At 34.5% G+C, this 17,500-nt stretch overlaps 1 protein-coding gene across 7 annotated transcripts in view; it reads right to left on the bottom strand.

Annotated features, from left to right (window-relative positions):
* The window catches only part of SBF2 (SET binding factor 2), a 268,358-nt gene that overhangs the window by 11,905 nt on the left and 238,953 nt on the right, over nucleotides 1–17,500 (bottom strand). For all 7 annotated transcript variants that reach the window (XM_054826388.1, XM_054826389.1, XM_054826392.1 and 4 more), the window contains 6 exons: nucleotides 16,321–16,497; nucleotides 12,629–12,730; nucleotides 11,225–11,410; nucleotides 4,414–4,540; nucleotides 2,918–3,045; nucleotides 1,561–1,794 (listed from right to left, as the gene is read on the bottom strand). In XM_054826388.1, the coding sequence (XP_054682363.1) occupies nucleotides 1,561–1,794; nucleotides 2,918–3,045; nucleotides 4,414–4,540; nucleotides 11,225–11,410; nucleotides 12,629–12,730; nucleotides 16,321–16,497 (954 nt within the window). The remainder of the gene's footprint in view (nucleotides 1–1,560; nucleotides 1,795–2,917; nucleotides 3,046–4,413; nucleotides 4,541–11,224; nucleotides 11,411–12,628; nucleotides 12,731–16,320; nucleotides 16,498–17,500) is intronic.

Genomic DNA, 17,500 nt, shown 5'->3' with positions numbered 1-17,500 from the left:
AATCTAATTCACAAATAACATTTAAACTCTATAAAACCTGACCCACATATCTTTGGAATATAATATGGCTAATTTCCCTGTTATATGGCAGATTCTCACAGTTGTGGATATGGATAGTTTGGCATCTACCCCAGGAAGAAATGCAGAACATTGTTGCTATATTCCTGATGTATTTCTGGCCTCTAGTTACCTGATACGAAAGCTCTCTGGTTTTTTGCTAAACAATCCCTGATAAGACCCCTGCTGAGAGATTGCTCTTGCTTTGCATTTGTGAAATTATAAGATCTGAGAAGTTCTGGCTATCCTGAGTCAAGGGGACTTTTGCAAGTGATTTTTTTTTAATTGGGCATTGTTCATGTGTTTGATCAATTATGATTGGAAGGAGTGGACCAAAAGAAATTTGAGGAATGTTCCAGAAAAAAGCTAACACTCTAGCAAAAGCAAGTCTATCTTCAAGTTCTCAAATCCATTCAGAAACTTCCTGCCTTAAGACTTTACTAAAAATCATTCTTGATTTGGGGGAGTTTGGGAACCCACAGCATATCTCAATTTTCCAGCATTGCAATATTAGTCCACAATCCTAGCTTTAATATAAGGTAAAGTATGCAAATAGTTTTCAAAATAAAAAACTGTACGTAGTGATGTGTATCTGAATATGCATGTGGCTTGAAACAATAGCTCCAGGAAGTAAAAAATGCCCTTGTCATTTTCCTGAGCTATCAATGGAGATTATAATCTAAATATTAGGACTGTTAATTAATTATAATCAAACAACAAACATTTAAGAAAAAACAGATGTTAAATCATTCTAAATAACTACAACAATTACCATGATAATGGGATCCTTTTTCATCTTCTAGTGAAGAAAGAACAAAACCTAAGCAGCCTACACGAGCCCAAACAAGAAAAAGCCAAAATCAAGCATCTATGACAAGTACCAAAATATTCTGAAGAATCTAAATTTATGAGTTCAGTCCTACCAAACATGAATAAACTAAGAGCATTCAGGAAAGCTTTTCTGAGAAATTTGGGCCAAGATGTTCTGTTTATATTTGTATAACCTGCTTTGTAACACAAATCTGCCAGACTCTGTTTTCTGATCTGTCTGGAAATCTGGGTCTTTGTCATTTTACTGCACACCTACTTTAAACTGAGTAGAAAGAGGACAAGAAATCTAGATTCAACACTTGCCCAAATTGTTCCTGCATTTCTTATAAAAGGCAACCTAAAAATGTATTATGCTCCCTACCCTATTATTTAAAAATGACAGTGAAAAAAACAAATCCATGACTGGCTTTCTCATAGTTATTAAATACTATTAAACTGTACTTCCAGAAAAGTGTTCATTCAGAACAACATAAACTTTGCAGGAAGCCTGACTGATTCCCAGACCTACACCACTTTTCAAGATCAAACAGTCAATTTTACTAAATACCTGTTTTGACATCTATCATGATCCTTTTAATAACTATTTCTATAAGGCAATAACTTAAATAAAAAGTAAATATGAATTTCATGAGCATAAGAAAACTTATTGTTCCATGTAACAGATGTACTTACATTTAAAAGGCTGCTGATGGCATCAGGTTGTATTTTTTTAACATCATCATAACATGGCCATACTATTTTCCTTTTCGTCTGGGAGAGTGAACCATCTGTTTGGTCGGTTTCCTCTGAAGCACTGCATTTTGCAGTTACCATGGTCCAATCATAGGAAGGACCAGTAGCCAAAATCTCTTCTACATAATAATCCCACTTTTTGAGGCTGGACATATTTACATTTGGTTTCAGTGCCTATTTGAAAAAAAGCCTTATTATAATGACAGAAAAAGTCTTTGAGTTTCAGACTTACAATGCAAAATTTGTATTTTCTAGATTAGTCTAAATTGAACAGTATATTGTACAGGGTGAGTAGTTATGTAGTTATGCAGTTTGATAATTTCCACAGCAAGATATTGGTTCAGTTAGATCAAAACCTAAAACTAATACTAGCTTTGGGAATACACTGCTCCCTTTTATCTTTCTACTAAACCAGGTGCTGACCAAGAACTCTAATTCACCATATGCAGTTGGTACCCTCACAGTCTTTGTGTCTCCTGTTAAACATACAAAAGGCACTCAATAGCAATCACCCTTCAATTTTTCTCAGCAGAATATCCGACTGTTTACCATCAGAGAAAAGAGACAGGCTGTATAATGTAGGTGGACACACCACTTGGAAAGAATCACAGTAATATGAGGTAGGCAGCCAGGGACTGTAGGTCTTTCAGAATAGTTTAAAACAGATCACTTTGTATTATATTTTTTTTCTTTTAAAAAATAAGGTAGACCTTCAGTTAGCACGCACCTTACTTGAATGCTTCTTCCCTGGCTATTGCAGAATTCTGTAATGGTGTATTGTGAACTTTATATAATTATTCAAGACACAGTGTAATCTGGTGGACATTCATTATCATATGAGACAGTGATATAGATAATGGGATTCAATCAGAATGTTATGAAATGTATCCCATTACAACTCTAAACTCATTTCCCCTGTGGTTTGCAGTATGTAATTTTTTTTAAACAATCTGTGCAAACTTTAGGATCATTTTTATAATCATTCATACAATTAAATGAAATCAAAGAAAGATCCTCATTTACCTCAGCAGGATGCGTCAATACATGTTCCAGAATTTGGCCCTTTAAATGACATTTCCATAACTAAGATGACTGAGAATATAAGCCTGTGAGACACTACTCCAATCAATCAAGGCGGGCCAACTTTGCCAAATGCTTAATTCAGTTGAGAACAAATAAGATATCAAAATGTATGCAAGGAATCATTCAAAATAACAAACTACCTGGTTTTTGGGTTTTTTTTTTTTTTTTGGGGGGGGGTATTTGTTTTTGTTTTTGTTTTTTTTTTAAATCATACCTCTATTTCAGCAGGGGCATAAAGGTAATTGAAGAAAATAGGGCTCCTTTTGTGCATCTTTTCAATACATTCCCAAATACAAATTCCTTTTTTGGCATGTTTATCTCCTTTATCTTCAAACAATGTCCCTAGGGAAAATAAAAGCAGCAAAAAGAGAGCTTTATGATAATCCATAACAAACACTAAAGCATAGCTAAAAGGAATTTCACAGACTAAATGTATAGTAAAACCTACTATCAAATGCCATTGCAACAAGAGATTGTATTTGATGAAACAACTGCTATGCTTTGCAACTGCCACTCTGCCACAAATTGGTAGAACATCAATTTTCATGAAAAAATATTCAGTAGTGTTGTACTTATAAACCTGTTCTGAAATTTACTGAAATACTTGAGTGTATTTATGTCCCTTTCTGCCTGCAGCTATACTGATTCAGCAGATCACTAAGCTCTACTAACTGATTCTGCCCCCCACTACCTAAGGTCACCAGCCCTTCCAATCTGCTGGACCAGCTGCACCCTGAAATTACTTGCTAACTCATTTCAGGAAAATCGAATCAGGCTAATGTAAATAAGTTAGCCATAGATTTGTGCTATCTGAAATGACTATGGAAGGACATATAGTTTATCCAAAGACTACTGGAAACAGGATTTTATATTGCATTAAATGGTATTTGAAAGCAAACTACCCTTCCCAATTGTAGAACGTGTAACGATCCAGGTTGGAAGGAACCACATCAGGTCATTAACTCCAACTCCTTGCTTTTGTTCAAATGAAGGTAAATAATGGAAATTAACTATTTTTGTTTAAATAAAATGGTTGCTCAAGTTTAGTCTGTTCCACAGTTACTACTGTTTTGAAGAAAAGCATTAAAATTGACCACATGCCATGAGAAACACCCCACGAAACAGTGAAATTCAGGGTACTTAAGTGTTTTGCTTAGTGAACAAGTTCCAAGAACAGCCTCAACTATGGTTGTGAAGTCTTATTAAGAGGGGTCTGAGGGTAGGTAAGGCCTTTGAACCGGTAAGGTTGCACATGATAGAAGGACTAAACAGGAAATATAAGAGAAGAGAAACATTGAAGAGAATGCAAGAGAAAAAAGTGAGAGATAATAGATAGAAAGGCTTTCCTTTCCTGAAACCTCATGCACTCCCTGAAGGATTCCGAAGGACTTTGTTTCTGTTAAAATAAGGTTTAGTAGGGCAAACTGAACCATGTGGATAAATTGCTAAAAAAACCCTGAGGCATGGCACTAATTTCTTCCATTTTCTCTTAGTCTCATCAGTGGCATGGCTTGGGAATTATTCATTCAGAAAACTCTACATGTTCTTCACCTCCATTTACCTTTATATTTCTGAAATGGAATTCATTACATCATCACCATGCAACTACTGGACTATCTCAAACCAGGCAAATTTTTGTAGACCAAATATTGAGAAGAAAAATACCAACAACTACAAAACCAATATGCAATAAACAAACATCACACATACCATGTTCTAGTCTTTCATAGTCTGAATCCAGAAGAAAGGTTTTAAATCGATTTGATATGTGATGAAAAGCCAGAAACTTCAGATAATATTGATTGAACTCAAACTCTGTGGGGTATTGGTTATGAATCTAAAAAAAAAAAAAAAAAAGAAGGATAAAGAGGATATTGAGGTATAATACAAATAGATATGTAATAAATAAGAATATGAAATATGACAGCAAAATAATTCCCATGTGAATGCTGACAACAAACACATCCATAGGCAACTGTTTTCTCTGTACACACAAATCCTTCTACGTTTTGTCTAAAAATATTTTAAAGCTAATTAAATTCATGTATTGTCTATGCTGCAAAAATGTGTCAGAGCAGATAGGGTGTACTGTATAATAAGCAGTATTACACTCTGTACAAAACCCAGGATTCTTCAAAGTAATCAAACTGGATATAAATCTTTTATAACTTGTGAGACCATGTAACTTCATAGGGAAAGAGGCGACTCTTGGATGTAGCTGGAAATCACACTTTAATTGGAAGGTTTTGTGGCCGACCTCTTCCTATTGCTCAGAACCCAATGTAGCAGACACGTACAGAGGTAATGCTGCAAATGATATGCCATCTACCATTACTGAAAGAGATAATTTCTGAAGTGCTTGCTATTCTACACATACTTCTTCCTTTTCAAAATATGCACCAAAGTATTACAGTATGAAAAAAATATGAAAAACATATGGAGTAGATGTCTTGCCATTACTCTTTTAAAACAGTAAAAACAATGTAATGTCTTAAATTATTACCCTCAGTTAGGCTTGAGATCTATCTAATTCAGTGCATGTCTCCAACACAACACAGGAGCAGAAATTTAAGATGACAATGCAAGATTATCAGAGTACAGCAGTGTGGGATAGTTGGCTCTCCACAACTGCTTCCTCTGGAACATTATCAGAAAGAGCCTAGTGTAAGATTTTAAGCATTAAGTTTAATATTCATGGCAAAAATTTTTAGCATTAATTATTGATGATATTTATACATGATATCCGTATAAAATTCAAGATTCTGCAGTTAAACTGCTTAAGATACTGTTCAAAGAAATTTCATGTGTAATTTCAAATTTAAAATTTACTCTTCAAATAAGTTTATGAATTTTGATCTATATTTTCAGAATTAAGCATGGTAATTAACTGAAAATTCCTAAGTACAGTTTGCAATCAAAAAAGAAACTGCTGATTGAATTTCACATTTGAAATATGTCCCACTGTGCTTTGTCTAGCTTCACATCAAACTTATAAAATACCTTTAGTTCTGCAATATTCCTGTGTCTTGTCTTTTGTATTCTCAACACTCTCATTTTCCCATTTTATCTTTTCTCTCTAATCTCTACTTATCAGTTCCTCAAGAGAGAAACCTTTTTTTTTTTTTTTAGTACTTATGGAAACTAGTATTAGACTACTTGAAGCTCCTTGATGTTTAGATTTTCACATGTGCCAGCTGAAAAAAAACCCCAACCAGCTAAATAAAGAAAAGAAATATGTGTTTAGTAAGGAAAGGTTATCTACCGAATGTACAACAGTGACAGGAAAATCCCTTGAAAGGGCCTGTAACCACATACAGAGCATTTCAGTCAGAGAATCTCTCAATATTAGCTTGTGGCTAGGCATTTAAAATGCTAAGACACTTTAAGATATCTCAGTTCAATATACCCACACTTACTTTATTCCCACTTTTCCTTGATAAAAATGACTACATTCCTGCACTGTTTTGTAAGAATAAAGCTAAGCAATTTTTTTTTTCAATAATAAATTCAAGAGTTCAGCTTCATAGATAAAGTAACTTTTTAGCTCTCCTTATAAAAAAGAAAATATTTTTTCTGGCATCTATCAGATTAAAATATAATGAGTACACTAATTCTGTTCAAAAATGACATCATGTACTTTTGAGCTGAAATCCTAAAAGGTCTGCATATGTGTGTGGATTTAGACACATATACACACATATACACGTAGTTTAGTATACATTTTCCACCTTATCTTAGGAAAAGTTTTCTTTAATATATTGTAAGAAGGAAAGGCTACATACTGCTATTTAACATGACTTATACAGGGTCCTAATTTCTACTTATGGCCCAATAATTATTTTAATACAGTTACACAAATAAGTTGCTACTGAAATCCTGTCACGGATCTAGGTGTTGTGAGAGATCCCATTTCTAAGGTTTCTGGAACTATAAGTAACTACAAGCTATAATAATATAATTTACTTTTTAATTTAAAACAATTATAATCTAAAACATTTCTTTGATAAATGGGAATATTGTAGTTATTGTCTGTGTTTTAATGGCTGTGGCTGATTTCAACACACTTGGAGATGGGACAGATGCCATGACAAGGTGAAGTGACTACTATTATTGATGATTTGTTTAGCTGCAGTGCAGTCTTCAAAATTTAAAACATGGCTGAGCTATCAGGGGAAAAAAGGTCCTGATAAAATACAGCTCCAACATCAGAAGTGATAAATTAGAAATTTTACAGAGGAGAAAATACTTGCATTCATTTAAGCAATTAAAAATAAATGAGATACTTTTATTACTGTAGGCAACGTAACCGCTTAGGTTGAGGTTAAATATAGCTGGTTTCTCTCTGATAACTCTTTGGTGCCATTTCAGTTAATTAATTGATTTGAAGGGATATACTCAAAATTTACATGTAAATTAGAAGCAATGTTTTATATTTTATAATTTCAACACATACCACCTAGAAAGATAAGTCTACAGGGATGGGGTATCTTTGAAAATTACAACTGCATCATCTTTTAAAATGCTTAATCTCCATAACATATGAACATTTAAAACCTGAGTAAACCAATAGTTGTTTCTAATATTGTGATTAGAGAAACTCAGTATTTTAGAATTTTTTCAAATCACCATGTTCCAAATTAACTGAAATATCTCCTAAATGTATTTAATAATCTTACATTTCTATCAGCCTTCCTTAGTTTTCCAATACATTTTGGTTTTGTAATCCCATTATATATCAATATTTATTTAGTTTAAATAAGAAACAGTACTCCAAAATGTCCTGTGCTAGTAAGTACTAGGAGGCTACTCCTGCAAACACTGGAATAACTGAATACATCTACTCTGGGAGTAGCACACTCACCTCCTCTTACACACAGTGCCATAACAGAGGTCCTTATTGAGCTTAGAAGAAGTCAGTTCTAGAAAATTATTCTGTTTTAATTATATTTAATAAATTACCAAATAGATATAGAAGAAAAATAAGAAAAACTTCCTGCATGGACATCACTTTCATAAACTCAGTCGTCTTAGAAGCAGAGAGAGTATCTGCCAGATGCTGCTATGGTGAAAGAATGATTTTGCATTAATAATTCAGCTGACACCTGGAGATATTGGCATAAACAATGACTTTTTACAAGATGATGCAGTTCTAATTTAGGAATCACTGCTTCATTTGTTTTCTCCATATCTTTAGTTTAACCCATGACATTTAATGCACATATTAGCTCTATGGTGACTTTCTTACCACACCTAGTATGTTGAGACTATAATGGTTAAAAATATTATGAAAGGACCAAATGTTTATTTCCAGTGAATGGGCAATTTTTTAAAAACTGATCATAATATATTACACTTCAGGGTCAAGTTGCAGTCTAATTGGATTCTGTAGCTATCTAACAAGTTGCACAGAAACCAATGAAACTTAACAGAAATGTTCAAGTATAAATGCTAAGTAAATTTATTATTCATAGTAAATGTCTATGAAACTTCAACCATTAATTCGACTTCAAAAGTAATTTCCCTAGAGTTTACAACTGTTAGAATTTGGTAAGTCAATACTATGCCATAATGAGTTAGAAGACTAATTTTCCTAAGTCTAGTTTGAGAAAACTTATTCAGAGTTACATTATAAATAGGATTGTAAGTCATTTTAGCTTACAGATTTTTTCTAATAACAGGCAAATCTATATTAACTATATTACACTGATTATGCAGTAAAGCTGTATTCCCATGTCCTTTCTTGGCTGAAGATAACACTGGCTGAAAAGATTGTAACCCCTAGACAGCCCTACCTCTCCTCATAAGAAGTTACTGGCTCCTTCAGAATGACCTGCTGAACTGCTTCTAAATCCACACCCATCACAACAAGATAGTATTTTCGACCAAATTTTTTCTACCATTTTGATTGGAAAAAGCAGGCAGGTTCGCCTGAACCCCTTAGCCAACAGACCGGAAGGGTGGTATTCTCCACCAGAGAAGTGACGTACAACTCCAGATGGCCAGGGAGGTAATCTTTCTGCCGATATAGCTGCAGCCAGGGCATGTAGACACAGCTTAAGACCAAAAACCAGAAAATAGAGACCTTTCTGTGAAACGTATCTATTAATAACCTGTATACTTTATATTGCCTCTTAAAGATAGAGAAGAGTCAGGTATCTAGTGACATGCATCAATGCTGCTGAGATAAATTACAAAGGCAATGTTCTTCTATCGACACATTCACATGTATAGTAGGAATATTTTGGGCACCTTGCAGCTTGAGGCAAAATCATACCTGACAGTTGTTAACAGCAAGGATTTATCCCACTTTATATTTCATCCTAGCTTTTAAAGTCAGGATGATAATAATCCATTATTCCATGTTCTTAGAACTGCAGATTGTGTTAAACATAACTTAAAGAAAAAACAAGAATTTGCCAGGAAGAAAACATGGTACACTGTATTTTATGACAATAAACCAAAATCCTTTAATTTAATTTTTATCTTTGTTCTGGATAACCCGTTTGTTTCCAAAGTTTGTGTGATCTCTGGACTTGAGAAAAAAATACTGTACAGGTGTGCATGGATAATTTCCATGCTTTTCTTTATGCCAACTTTCTAAGATTTATTACAGTAAAACTGGAGCAAATTGTTTCCAGGGTCAGAAACAGGATGTAAGCTATGTCTACATTAGCAAGTAATTCAGAGCAAACGGAGCAGACAGACAGAAGCAGCTGGTGCTGATGTCCCTGCAGTTATACTACACATTTAATTTACTTTGGACTAGATTTAGTCCAGTTGAGTTGATGACCCCATTGTACATTGATGACTCCCATGGTTATAAGCTAAGTGATGAATCATTGGTTCAGATCCTTTTAAGACCTGGTGAACGTTTGGTACATATCTGAAGCAGAACTTTTGGGTTAAATTCTTCCAAGAAAAATCTAGTACGCATGCACCAAAACAGCATCAACAAATGGTAAGGGGAGATGCTGGAGGGATTCACTTCAAAATTACACCACTACTTGAAATCAAATGTAGGTTTACTCCATTCTACTAAATGACAATGTTATTCAGTCAGCTCACTAAAGTCTGGAGAAGACATCTGACAGCAGAGAGAATATAGCACCAGACAAATGATTTCCACACAGAATTGAATGGAACCACCAAGCAGATGCGTTTCAGTATTGGAAGACATGGCTATTCTGTCCTGTTGTAGCCACTGCAACCAAGACTATTTTTTCTACTTCAGAAAAGGAGCAATAAGCTTAAGCTATTGTAAGGAATAGTTAGTGTGGCAACCGAGCAGATTAACTTGTTTGAATGAAAAATGCAGTTCTCTTTAGAGAAATCTCCCCATTTCAAATAAAAATTAATCTGAGGGCCACAGCCATTAGGAAATAGATTGATGAAACAGGAGATGTGACAAATATTTCTGAAGTTTTCTAAAGGGGAATGCTGTACGAATCGAACCAAAGTCCAAGTATATGATGTATTAACTTGCAAGACAGCAATAAGATGGCTGCTGATGCTTAACATTGGGATAAAAAAAAATTTCTTTTCTGCAACATGTTCTTCAGTAAGTCTTTACTCATATTCTTACAAGTTCACTCATTATCAGTCTCCTATAGATATCTAAAGATTGGTTCAGTAAGTTATTTAATCTGTGGACTTTGCTTCAGGTAGAGTTAAGAAACTTCTCTTTCAGGGTCTGCTTCATGCAAGTATTCACTATGAATGTCTGTTCCCAGTAAGAAGGCTGATTCTTTAACAGTCATCTTCTGTGAGACACAGTCATCCACAAATTTTAATACAGGTTAATAATGTCCAGGAGTCTTTTCAGCTTTTTCAGCGACAAAAATGAGAGAAATGGGAAAAGACATATGTACAAGAGGAACTATGCAAGCTCCTGTCTTGTATTTGCATAGACAGAGATTCTGCAAAGCATTTATATTTACTGGTTTGAGATGAAGAAAAGGACAGAGTTTAGAACTAACCTGAAATGAGTGTAGTACTCTTAATCTAACTTCTTCCTACACAACATAACTGTTAGCATTCGTCGTCTTCTGAACATGCAGTATTTATAAAAAACAAGAACATCTCAGGTCCCCCTGGTTTATAGCTGCTTGTTTCCAGAATTGATGGAGCACAAGGCCTCAAAGCTCATCATCAAGCACAAGGAATTAAAAACTGTCTAGTCACTGTACTAAAAATCAGTCAGTTTCTTCTTCTGAATAAAGGTACTCCAGACTGCCAAAAGCCTGTCTTAAGCTTAAAAAACGTCTATTTGAAATCTCTGCATAAATGACCTTAAAAGATCCATAATGGCAACCATCCCTCTTAGTCTGTTCTGTGTGGATAGGTCAGTCTCCTCTAGGCAACCATTCCAGCTCTTCTTGAGGTGAAATCCATTCACTTTAATAAAAGCTAGAGAAGGAGGTTACTAGTCTTCTCTCAAACCATTATCTATAACATCTGAAACAGCAGCATCTACACACTTATTTATGAATTCTTCTTGTAAACTATATAAAGATTGACTTACCTGATGCACACAGTCTAAGAACTGTAAGAAAACAGGAGCAAATCCACTACCCTGACAATTCAGAGTCAGATTACTACGTTGACTGAATTTATGACCAAAAGAGAGCCATTCTTTTTCCACGAGCATTCGGAAGCCTTCAAGTGTCCTATAGAAAGGATCACTGAGTAACTGCACCAGAGATACTACCTAGATCACAAGACAGGATATATTGTGTTAAGAGTGACAGAAGTTAGGAAAACACTTTAGTCCATGAATATAAGCATTCCATAATCTGTTTATAGTTCAAGAAAACAAAAGCTTTCATATAAATTCAATTACAAGTATTTACCACATGCATTAACTATTTTTATGAAACAAACCAAATAATATCTCACATGAAGCTTCAATTAAATTGAGACTTTATGATATCTATAAAAGTCAAACTTGAGCTTGACTTTGGAAGTCATTATAATGCCTACCACATTTAAATTAAATTTGAAATAAAAGCATTTTTATTAATAAAATAAGGATAGTAAACATTTATAAAATAGTATCGGCTACCTCAGCAAAGAAAGGGTTAAAGAATTGGTCCTGAGGGTGACTTTAGCGTTTCTGCAGTGTTGCCATGCTATGATGCTCACCAGCCAACTTCAGCCTGTTTTTATAGTCTCTTTCAGGGGACTTTAAAATGTAGCATAGACTTCTTTCACTTCCAGCTATGTATGTCCCCTTCTCTATTCTTCATTTTTTGACAGTGATTCCAATAGTTATGTTGACATTCTTTTGTGGGTTTGTTTACCTGATATTATGATGCTGGCTGCACATGAAGTTTTCATTTAGTAGAATTATTGATATCTGTGTTTATCTTCTGAATTATGAAGCAACTACATGGACACAATGCATCCATAAAATGAGGCAGCAGGTCTTCATTCACCTAATTTATAGTTTGTTTCACAAAGTTATCTGTTCTGGAGATCTGTGCTTGCTGCAGGTGTTACAGTCACTTTGACACAAACTTAGTTTTCTCCCTGTGTGTGGTCTCCTAACTTCATTTATGGAAACTGAATGGCAGGAGAAAGAATTCCTTTCCTTCCCTCCTGTGTTTAAAGTGTACTATGTTTACAAAGATAAATGATGTGTGTGGCAACTTTCAGGTTTCATTCTTACATATGGTCAGGTGCAGGAATGCAGATTTTATATCTAAGCCTTAGAACTAAGTCCCTTTGGAACAAATTCATTTTAAAGAACTCTTTCATGGTGTAAATTGCAAATGAATGCAAGGATTCATGCATTCTAGTTTCTTCTCAGCTGCCACAAGACAAATTTATTAACGTTATACTAAATTATCAGTCACTTATGTCAAAAAGTATTGTCTAGTGTTTTTTCTTAATATTTAGCTATTTCAAGGTTTTAATAGCAGCTTACTTGTGCAGTAATATCCCAACCATCTTCCAAACAAACCATAACAGAAGAACCATTTTCCAGTAGCTCAGAGATGATCACACCCAATTGCATTATCCTGTGAAGCTATAAAGTATTACAAATAAGTAATGTACTCAAATATAAGATAAATTTCTAGATATTAATATAGAATCTTTTCATATTTAATATTAAAATATGTATTCTGAAATATACATATAGCACAGAGAAATGCATTGATGCAACAGATTAGAAAGCTATAAAATGTAACAGTCTCAGGATTTTCATCTGAACTACAACAAAACTAAGCAAAGATTTGAAGATAGGAACTTAAACTATTAAAACCAATGAGTACTGTAATAAAATAGCTGTCATAAAAAGGAGAATGGGAACACCACAGTTGACAGATTTATTGTAGAGAAATTCCGTCCTGGGCTTAACACTAAAATCATTTCCTGTGAAATGTTAAAGTTCCATAAAGTCACTAAGTACTTTGATGGTAGAATCCATGTGAGAGATTTACAAGATAGTGTTTCTAATGCTCAATCTCATGGAAGTTGGAAATTAATAATAACAATAACAACAATAATAAAAAAAATCAAACCACAAACCTAAAAATAAACACAGAAAAACCCTATTTCTATAATCTGGAAATAGTATATGTAGATTAAACAGTATTTCTTAGATTTTGCATATGCAAAGAGGACACATTAATTATTTGCATTCTAATATTCATTATACAGTGATACTAAAAGTCCTTGAGCAGGCAGATCAGTTAATTTCTCTGAGAAGGTTATTGACTTGAATGAGATTGATTCGAACATGACAAGTATAAGCAGGTTAAAAAATTTAGGTGAATTTGAACAATTTATCTTAGTATGAGACTTCTCATTGTTATTACTAAAAGGAAAGTCTATATGATGTTTCTACTATATTTGTCATACTATGACAGCATTCTTAGTAAACAACATAACAGACAATATGTAAGCAATTCAGTTTTTACAGTAGAATGAAACTGTTCTTTGCAGAGCACTGAATACAATTCAACCAATAGCAGCAGTAGGAAAGACAAAAGCCTGAAAGAAGGAAGAAAGCAGTATAGGAAAACAAATAAACAAAAGATGGCAACAGACATCTAAGATCATGTATGCAAGGAAAAAATTAAGTTCAGAAAGTACAGAAGGCACAGGAAAGTGAGTCAGGGAGAACAAAATTAAATTGGAGAAAATAAGGAGAAAAAGGATCAACCAAACAACAGTTAAACCCTAGAAAATTCATCCTTGTTTAGGGCAGTCTGATTTTTTTTCCCTGTTAAACCCCTTCCCCCAAATCCTATGAATATTGCCATGGAAATTTTGATGGAGAACACTTAACTCCTTTGAACATTCATATAGTCATTACTTAGAAAATAAAAGAAACTAATTTTCCTGCAATTTTGAATAGGAAAAGACTGAAAGAGAACTACTTTTAAAACCAATTGTTTTTTTAGTTGTTCTATACTTTCTTAGGTAGTAGAATATAAGAAGGGCTGTTTTTTGCCCTCCTTCATGAAGAAGCTGATATGCAATCTGGTTAAACAGATTCAATATAAAAACAAAAAAAAGCAAAATACTATTTTTATCATTTGTCTTCAGACGATAGGGCAACACTTCAAATTTCTTTTTATGTATTCACACCCTTATAAAGAAATATTTAGCCTATAGTGTGTTAAAATCAATACTGTGTAACTTCTATTACCCAGGAAAGCTTAATACAATAAAAACACACTTCCAAGATGACAGATCTATGTCCTTTCACAGGAATAGTAGAAAATGTGTCAAATCAGTCATAAATTAACTTTATCACATAAGTCATATACGACATGATTTAAACCACAATGTGGTTTTAATGTCACACAGTTAGCGTGTCACACTGATCTAGTCCTGAGCAAAGAGTGGTACACTATTACTTTTCTTCTCAAATATGCCAAAAGAGAGTAACCCCCATGTTATTATCTCCTCTTGATCGGCTTCTACAGGGACATGTTTATTTCATCAAAGTAACATTCAGTTCATTTATCTGCACTTATCAACTTGCTCTACTACGCTGTGATTGAAAATGTTCACACGATGAGGGAGTCAAGTCTTCATGCTCTTCCCCCTTCTCCATTTCCTGAAGAACATGGTGGCCAGACACAGCAATGGCCAGGTCCTATGCTCTCTAAGGAGTGATCACATCTCAAGGGAAGAAGTTAAGCCCCTCCTTGCACTGTAGCACATTGCAACCAGGAGTACATTTTCTGATGTGTAATTACTGAAATGACTGTGTTACTCACATATATTTCCTCCTTAAGAAATCAGCATAAGAGTCTATTCTGCTTACTATGATTAATTGCATTTTAGAATAATTTATTCAGCAGAGGATTCCAAACATAACATGCAACTGTTAAAAAACATTCACTGTAATTAAAATGCTTGTAGATTTACCAAGATCTTTCCCACATCCTCCTTAATTTGAATCTTGCAAAGTTACTTCCAAGTCTTGCCTTTATTTGGTTAATCTTTATGTAAGGGAATATGGGATAGGGAAGTAAAGGAACAGATTCAGAGAGAACAGATTAACACACATAGAATCCCCTCTCCCCTGCAAACACGTCCCCATATTCCACAACAGATAATAGATGCTAGCTTATTTGTTAAATACTTGTGCATATGGAAATTCAGGGTGGGAACACATATGAAGATTAGAATATCGGTTTTAAAATCAAAAGGCTCATTTATTGTTCTATACTTTTTTCCTGATTTTTAAAATACATAAAATAAGAAAAAGCAGTTAAAACCAAGACCATATGTAGGCAGATAAAATGGTCATCTCTACTTATTCCATGTTATAAACAACAATAAATTATGTTATAAAAAATGCCCCCCACAGTTGCAAATGTTATGACTGTATGTGCTGTTTTTGGCTGGGATAGAGTTAATTTTCTTCATAGAAACTAGTACGGGGCTGTGTTTTGGATTGGTGCTGAAAACAGAATTGGCAATACAGGGATGTTTTCAATATTGCTGAGCAGGGCTTACACAGAGCCAAGGCCTTTTCTGCCTCTCGCCCCACCCCACCAGTGAGTAGGCTGGGAGTGCACAAGGAGTTGGGAGGGGACACATCCAGGACAGCTGACCCCAACTGACCAAAGGGATATTCCGTACCATATGACATCATGCTCAGCAAATAAAGCTGACGGAAGAAGGAAGAGGGGGACATATTCGGAGTGATGGTGTTTGTCTTCCCAAGTAACTGTTACGTGTGATGGAGCCCTGCTTTCCTGGAGATGGCTGAACACCTGCCTGCTGATGGGAAGTGGGGAATGAATGCCTTGTTTTGCTTTGCTTGCGCATGTGGCTTTTGCTTTACCTATTAAACTGTCTTTATCTCAACCCACAAGTTTTCTCACTTTTACTCTTCCGATTCTCTCCCCCATCCCACCAGGGGTGGAGTAAGCAAGTGACTGTGGTGCTTAGCTGCTGATCAGGGTTAAACCACAACTTTGTATTAAAATAATAATGCTTATGTAATGACAGAATTGATAGTATGCAAAATAATTACAAGGAACAAAGAACAGCTGGTTAGAACACAATATTTCTGACAGAAAGAGCCTGAAATTTATTTTGTGTAAGCAGTACTGCATATAGATTATTGGAATTATGTGTCATATAAATTACCTGTGGGAACCACTCTGACTCCCCAAGTGCTTTAAGGAATGTTGCCTCAGAATCTGTAGGAATAGTGCTGGGAACACAAGCTCTCATCAGCTTTTTAAAGCTGGCCTTTGTCTGTCGGATGTCACTGAATTCAACAGGAACAAATTCACAATTCAAAGCAAAATCAAGTTTGAATCCCTGTTTGAAAAGCACAACAGCAGATATAATTTAAAAGGGAAGTGTATTTTTCACTGACAGTCTCATCAAATCTCAGTCTTGCCTGCTTTATTGCTAAATATTTCAATTCCTGATTAAAAATATCTGTTGAGTTAAACACCTGCCCAGGATAATAAAAATCCTTACAACACTTGCAAAATGTACCATAATAAAGTACCCATCTATTACTCATAACAGCAGAATGTATTGCACAGCAGTCATATCTTTAGTAACAATAACAATACTAGTAATAATAGTAGTAAAAAACCAAAGTTGAGTGATAAATCTGTTGAGTTCTTTATACACAACGTAATGTGCTTCCTTCAGGATTTTTAGAGCAAATTAACAATAAATGAATTAAAATTAAAATAACTGTATGGATGACATACCAACAGTGCATGAGATTCTAGTAGTTCAATAAAGCAGAAAAAAAAGTAACCCCGAAATCCAAAAAGAACCTCCAAACCTGCAAACTAGCTGACTCATCTAAGCAGTCACTGCACATTGAGACAGTAGACAACCAACCCAGTTCAACACAGAATAGCAGTCAGGGAATACCTGATGTAATTTCAAAGAGATTTTCCTAGCAGAATTCTTAATGTTTTGTTTTACTTACTGCATATAGAAAATGAGCAATAAGAGTGGAGGACTGAATTAAGAGATCAAGTTAGCTAACTGAAAAAAAAGAACTATAATGAAAAGGTTAATAAGGAGAACATTATTAGGAAAAACAATTCTCATGTATGAAGCATCACTGAAGATCTTCACAGCAAACTTTTGCAGTTTTCTTCAGAAATTGCTCTTTCATGGAATTAAACTCGGACTGCAAATAATCTTCATTAAGCTGCTTCATAGGATGCCAAGCAAAAATGTAGGGAAGTGAAACCTCAGATTTAGTTCTGTTTATATTTTGGCATGGTTCAAAAATAAATTCAATAGCTCAACTACCAAACTTGTTTTTAGAATAATAAGTTGTAATAACGTA

Source organism: Grus americana, chromosome 5 (genome assembly GCF_028858705.1).
Source record: "Grus americana isolate bGruAme1 chromosome 5, bGruAme1.mat, whole genome shotgun sequence".
Lineage (NCBI taxonomy): Eukaryota > Metazoa > Chordata > Aves > Gruiformes > Gruidae > Grus > Grus americana.
The sequence above is the reverse complement of the archived record's forward strand: the minus strand, read 5'-3'. Positions and strand labels throughout refer to the sequence as shown.